General features: G+C 48.0%; 1 protein-coding gene across 1 annotated transcript in view; it reads right to left on the bottom strand.

The window, feature by feature from the left end:
- Positions 1 to 4015, bottom strand: part of Ism1 (isthmin 1) — an 80400-nt gene extending 76385 nt beyond the window's left edge. Inside the window, exon 1 of the mRNA XM_021156866.2 lies at positions 2406 to 4015. Coding sequence (XP_021012525.1) covers positions 2406 to 2543 — 138 coding nt within the window. The 5' untranslated portion in view covers positions 2544 to 4015. The remainder of the gene's footprint in view (positions 1 to 2405) is intronic.
- Between the last annotated feature and the right edge of the window lie 3171 nt (positions 4016 to 7186).

Genomic DNA, 7186 nt, shown 5'->3' with positions numbered 1-7186 from the left:
AAAAGTGGGATGATGACAGTACCTAATTCCTGGGGTTCGTTTTTTTTTTTTTTTTTTTTTTTAGCTTAGAGAAATTAGTATGTGTACAGTGGTAGGGCATTGCTTGTCATACAAAAGGCACTGAAATCTTTAGCTCTTGTTGTTGCTATTTTGAGTTCTTTTGTTGGATGTCCAATCTTAAATAAAGGTGTATCTCTTTTTAAATAATTCTAAATACTGTGTAGCTAAGGCAAACTCACCAGTGCCTGCTTTATAATGTAAGGAATCCTCTGAATTTCTGATATCTAAGAAGAATTTTGGTAGTATAGACATTACAGAATCAAACAATTTAGATGGGAATTTAAGCTTGGGCTCAAAGCGTCCAGAAAACAGAAAGAATTTTGACATCACAGTTTTGTCTTCAAGTACACCTGCTGCTAGCAAATGCATTCTTTCGTATCCGGTAGACAGCAGATAAATGTCTTTTGCAGGTTTAACTGGCTCTGTCCATTTGAATTATACTGCCTTGAGCCCAAGAAATAACTTTGGTCAGGAAGAATATAAAACTTTTATAAGAAGAAATTACAAAAAAAAAGAATAAAATTACAAGCTAAACTGTTAAAGTCATCAGTAGGCTTAGTTAAGTGAAGGCTTTGGATGCTCACCATAACTGAACACTGTAACAAGATAACTGGAAGCTACTGGATTAGCAGCTACTTAGGACTCCAGATATTCCTAGGAGCAGAACTGTTTCCAAATCCCCCACTTCTTTTGTTTTTTTTGGTGGTGGTGGTTGGGGGGGGGGGCTGTTCTTCAGCAAAAGCCCTCTGAGAATCCCATCCAGTTCTACCAGCTGCTTCTCTCATTAAAGTACTGTTGGGGTGGAAAAGGCCAACCGGAGATTATTCTAATGATAGCAAGCACCTCATAAAGAAATCTGCCAAATTGACTTTTCCATAGAACATCATTTTTTACAGGTTTTCATGAGTCCATGAGGAAAGAAAGCATCACATATAAAATACAATTTCCAGAAGCCTTGATGATATTGAGGATTATTTCTTCAGTGTTTGGCATGGAGGAAATATCTGTTGCTGCTCAGGGTTACCCGAAGGGTAATGCGAGAGGCTCCTCCAAAACCAGACTGGTTTTAGAAGGGTTTGGGAACTTTTAAGCTTCAGGTTTGCATTTTTGCAGGCCTGGTTTGCATTTGTAAGGGTCACCTTGCTTTAGTCTGGCAGACAGCAAGCTTGATATAATTAACCAGCAGGTGGGAATGTGTGAATTCTAACAAGTTCCTTACTCACTCTGTGCCTCAGTTTCGAAATCTGTAAGGCAGAGAGATTAACAATCTTGTAATGAGGGTTAGGATGAGATTAAAGGAGTTAGCCCCTGCAGCACTCTTAAAACAGTAGCATGGTAAACAGCTGATGTAGATGTGTTTAAATAAACGCTCTTTTCAGCAACAGGTTATTATTCTTTTAATGGCATAAAGATGTAAAAATCTCAACATTGCACAGTGACTAGTTTTAGTAGGGTCTGGCTTGGTTTCTTTAGAGAGCGAAGAGTCCTGGCTGTGCCCTGAAGAAAATCCCAGCTCACTTCTACTAGTTCTGGTTTAATGCATGCTCTACCTCTAAAACCATGAGGCAGGCTTTCCAAAGTCATAATAGAAAAGCCCATGTAGGCAACCTTTACTCAGCAATATTCATCTGGCATCTCAAGACCTAATATATGCCCCCTGGCCTCATCTCTCCCCCTGGAGCTGAAACAGAATCCAGTTACTAAAAGAGCCTTCAAAGCAGATGTTCACCGGGAAGAAGTTTAAAAGTCCCAAGTAACTCCAGACCAAATTCCTACAGGTGCCTTGACTATGGCCCTTTGCCTGGAACACAGGGGCATAAGAGGTGAAGGAATCACTCAGGCAAAGGTGGGGTGTCTGGCTAGTCTCCAGAAATAATGTCTTGACCTCTGACACTGCTTGCACACCCAACAGAATACTTTCTCCTAAATACAGCTTGGAGATTTATCTTATAAGGCCTCTTTGTGTCGCCTCACCTCAAGTCTCTCTTGCCTCAAGACAAACTTCTAAGTCTCTGGCAGCACCCAGAATCAAAAGCATCCTCCAGCCAGCTTGTGCCTCCCAAGCCTAAGACTTCTTCCTGGTGCCAAACCTGTGACAGATCTGAAGCTTTCTCTAGGTAAACTTTGAAGCAGGCCTGGCCTCTACACATAACCCTTCCACCCACCCACCTTCCGCCCCCATCGCCTAGTCCAAACTTTTCTGCTTAAGCCCGGTTGCCTAGGCAAAAGTGCTCCTTGGTGGAACGGAGGACCCGCCTTCTGCAATGTACCAGGCTTTTGCTTAGTACCTTGCGGGCCACCCAGCTTCGTTCAACCACGCACGCCCCCTCCGGCGGCGCACTCACCTGCAACTGGGATCCGCTGACGTTGCCGGCGGCCGCGTCCTGTCGGTCGGAGGCTCCGGAACCGCGCAGAACCGTGATGTGCAGCGTGAGCAGCAGTAGCCCCAGCAGCAGGAGCAGTTCCGCAGCCAGACGCACCATCCTTTTGAGTCGCGCGGCTTTAGGACCCCGCACGACGGGCGGCGGCGGCGGCGCCGCCGCCGGGGGAGGAGGAGTCGGAGCCCCCGAGCTCGACTGAGCGGCTCCCGCCTCGGCCCCCACCGGGGCCCCGCTCCCCGGGCCGGCAGGGCTGGCTCTGGGCTCGGCCGAGCGCACCGGGCCCGGGGAACAGGAGCAGCCGCCAACGCCGCCGCCACACCACAGCGGAGCCACCGCGGGGCCGGGGACGTCCAAGCCGGTGGCGGAGCAATCCCAGGAGCTGTCCGGCGGCGGCGATGGGGACCCGGGGCTGTCCGCGACCCAGGCCCGGCCAGGGTCCACCCTTCGGGCAGGGAACTGCGGGGGCGGCGGCGGGGCGGGCGCAGCCGAGCCCCCGAGCGCACATGGGCTCCCCAGATGTAGCCGCGGTGCCGCAGCTGGAGCGGGAGCGGCCGCCAGAGGAGCGCGGGGTTAGAGGCGGAGGAGGAGAAGGAGGAGGAGGGCTTCAGAGGCCGCCCGGAGTTACCTCCACTCTTGGCTCCCCCGCCCCCGCTGCCGGGAGCCACTCACCCTCGGGGCCACCACCTTCCTCACTCCAAGCTCCTTGGGACCTCTAGCCTCGTCGCCCCGCTCGCTCAGTCCCCGGATGGGCTGGCTCCGGGTCACCGAGGTTGTCACCGTTTGAGGATAACTGGGGGCGCCCCGCCGGCGCCTGCGTCCGCCTTCTCGGCTGTGCTAAGTGCTTGCTGCCGAGGTCGCTGTGGAGAAGGAACTAGCCCTCTGCTCACTCTAGTGCTTGGGGCTGCGGGCAAGTGGGGGTCGCCCAGGCCACCTGAGAAAAGTTTATGGGCAAAGTAGAGCTGGAGTTGTAGGAGTGGAGAACGGAGGGGCCAGACAAGCCAGGTGTCTGCGACCCCACCACGCACCCTGACCTTGAGCAGCGAGTTTGGGGGTGGGGATGGGGGTGACACGGTGTCTGTCGGTCCGGAAGGGTCTTGACACTAGCTGCAGGGCTCTGGGCTGGCTGATCACTGGGTGCAGCAGACCGTGCGCCTACAGCGCCCTGGAGTGTCGGAAAGGCGGGTGAGTTGGATTCAATCCGCGCGCGTCTACTTAAGTGCGCAGGTGTCGCGTGGGAGGCTGCGAGGGACACGGTGTGCGCTGCGAAGGAGCTCGGACGTCAGCGGGATGCTGGGTGACTCTCAGCTTGGTAGACTCGAGTCTGGGGGCTCATCCTGGGGGTGCTGCGCCTGGAGGGGACTTGGGGGCTGCCGAAACGCAGCCGCTGCTACAGCGCCACCGCCTCATGACCGCGCTGCAGCCTCGGGCTCCCGCGAGCGACTCATGCCTTGCAAGGGGTGCGGCTGGCGAGCAGAACGGCTGGGTGATATATCTGGAGAGCGCGGGATCCTTGCCAACGAGGCTAGAGTGAACTGGGTCCAGCGTGGCTCTGGCTCCTGCCTTCCCCAAGTGGCTCGAGTGACGGGCACTCTGTTAGGCTGGAGACTTTTATACTGTGTTCCCTCCGCCTCCTTCCTCCCCTGAGCCAGTCCAGCCCTTCCCTCCCGGTGAGCCCAGCCCTAGTCAAGCGTGAGCACACGTTCCCACAACCCTTGTCACACATTGCCATTTCTCATCCGCAACCCAGGACCGTTGCACAAATCCTTCAGATTCTCCTTAGGTGAATGAAATCAAACAAACAAATAAAACTTTCTTACCGGCTCGCCACTTTTCTCTCTTTTCCTACCTCTTTCTATGACCACTAGAAACGGACAGAAGATTCCTTATTAAATTGTCTTTAGAGTTAAAATCTTTCTTTGGAAACTCTAAGATGAATTTCTTCGCCACTCCAAACGTTCCTCGGGTCGCCTTAGCATTTTCCAGAATTTAACTAGTTGTGGTTCAGCATGCTGTTTGCATCTGTTTGTATCCAGTTAACTTATTGCCTCTTTGAAAATGCTGGAAAACATCTTTAAAATTCTAGCCAAACCCAGCAGCTCATTAATAAATTGGCAGCTATTTATAAAGTGCGGGACGGGCATCTTTTCCTTTTCGCTAAGGGTGGGTTTCCCCTCTCTGGCAGAGAGCTCTCTTTCAACTGTTAGGCTGCCTGGCTTCCCATTGCTATCTCCAGGCTCTAAAATACCAATAATTGTCAACTGGAGCGCTGAGGGGAGAAATTGAAACAATAAACCTTGGTGGTTCAGATGGGAGATCAAAGGGGATTCTAGCAGCTTTGGAATCCCAGAAGGATTCCCCTGCGTGTTTTCTAATTAGAATCACTTAAGAGCATCAGGCAGCCGAATCAGCACACAGGTGGAATAGATAAATTAAGACGGCAAACTAGAATCCTGTGGCCATAGATATGTGGACTTTCCAGGTGGTGATGTGGACACACAGCGACAAATGACTCCTGTTGCCAAAAGTAGGCTGTTCTAGATTAGAGCTGAGAGGATGCTGTATTTTGTCTTTTTTTTTCTCCCACTCAGTCTCCCCCTGTGAGCCTCAACTGCATTTCTCTCATCCAAAGGTTATAATTTTTTTCTCCTAAGGAAAAATGACTAAAGAAAAAATTGTGGAAAGAAACTCTTGCAAGGAATGTAAATTCTTATAAAATTATAGATGGAGATTTTCAGATCAAAGTCTTTGTAAAATGTTATAAAATTGTAAATTGAGTTTGGGGGTCAGATGTTTTTATTAAATGTTGAACAAATGTATGAATGAATGCTACTGAAGTCCCTTCAATCTGGGCAACCGAAATGCATTTATACTCTGGTAAGGACATACTGGTAGCATTCTCAAAGCAACGGATACCAGCAACATCCTGCATCTGAGGGCTTAGGGAACATTGGCTCACACATTATATGAAAGGGGAGCCATGTGTCTACTGCACCACCAACTACTGTTTAAAGCATATTTCTGAAATTGTCCCAGGAGCTGATGAAAGTTTGAAAACAATACTACATCCTTCAAAATTTCCCAAGGCACTATATTCATATCTTTATCACTGGCCTTACTATATTCCCATAGAAGGTGTCTGTTATTCTGTCTGTATTCCCAAAAGACCTGGATTGGGCCATCTCTGTGGTAGAGCATTTTAGAAGCCCACTCAACCCCAATATACTATTTCTTTCTACCTAAATTTATAGCTAGAAGACATTTTCCAGCCACATTTGGATCTAAGAAGGATAGTGGAGTCTTGGTAGTTTTAAGACTCCTGAGTGATTATCAAGACATACTCAGCCTTCCCTTGCAGTATGGCAAGCCTAGAGATATAAGGTGACCTTATTCAGATTGTTGTTCAGAAGGGAGCCGTTGAACTAGAAATATATGCACTTTGTTCAAGTGAAGAAAATACCCCTTTCTTATTCAAATACACATGATTTTCTGATATTTCCAACTATCATTACCTCCCAAGACAAGTTACAATCTCCACAGATCTAGATTTCTAGATTTGAGTACAGGACTTACACAAGGCAAGGGGCTTCATTAAGACACACGCATATGATGTACTTTAATCATATTCACACTTTGTAACCCTTTCCTATCCTTTGTCCTCCTCCCCACCTTTCCCCCTCCTCATAGTTAGATTTCTATTGCTATGATAAGCCCCAGGATTAATGAAACTTGGGGAAGAAAAGGTTTATTTCATCTTACAGCTCATAGTACATAATGAAGGGAAGGCAGGGCAGGAACTCAAGACAGGAAGGGAGGCAGAGGCCATGGAGGAGTGTTGCTTTCTGGCTTGCTTTCTTGCTCAGCCTGCTTTCCTGTATATCACAGGCTCTTCTGCCCAGGGATGGTACTGATCACAGTGAGCTGGCCTCTCCTTTATCAATTAGCAATTAAGAAAATTCCACAGAGAGATACCCACAGGCTAATCTGATGGAGACATTTCCTCAACTGAAATGAGACGATCCTCTTCTCAGATGATCTTGGCTTGTGTCAAGTTGACAAAAAAAGTTAAACAGTACATCTGAGTCTTTGTCAACCTGACACACAAATGCATCATTATTAAACAATGAGTTTTTTCTTTGTTAATCCACAAGATCTCATGTATTTAAAGATGTTAATTAGATAAACAAACTTGAGCTGTATTCACCTCTTGTGAGGAGCAAGAAGTCTAGTGACACTATCCATGTGTAAAGATTTTGATATTTTGTGGGGAAAAAAAACCCACCAGGAACCCAATGATGCAAGCTGGTGGCTTCTAGCATCTGGAAATGAGGTGACAAAGGGAAAGAATGAGCTTGTGACAAAATGAACTGGCTCAGATGCACACAAGCAGTCTAAACGTTCCTACCTGTGCCCTAGAAGAGGATCTTCTTCCTGGCAGACATACAGCTCAAGTTGTTGAAAGTCAAGCCCAAGCCCTCATTGTAAGAGTGACCAAGTGACAATGAAAATTCAGCCTGAAGCTCAGCGGGTGCAGTCAGTTAAAAGTAAGGACACTGGCTGATACAGAGTGGGATTTTATAACTTCCTATGGGTAATTTTTTTTTTTTTGTCAACTTGACTGCATCTGGAATCAACTGAAATCCAAGTATCTGTGATGAATTTTCTTAATCAGATTATTTGAGGAAGACCGCCCTCCTGGCATCATTGGTTTCCCATTGCTGAGATAAACAGTGTGACCAAAAGCAACT

The sequence above is a fragment of the Mus caroli genome, chromosome 2 (assembly GCF_900094665.2).
Source record: "Mus caroli chromosome 2, CAROLI_EIJ_v1.1, whole genome shotgun sequence".
NCBI classification, from domain to species: Eukaryota; Metazoa; Chordata; class Mammalia; order Rodentia; family Muridae; genus Mus; species Mus caroli.
The sequence above is the reverse complement of the archived record's forward strand: the minus strand, read 5'-3'. Positions and strand labels throughout refer to the sequence as shown.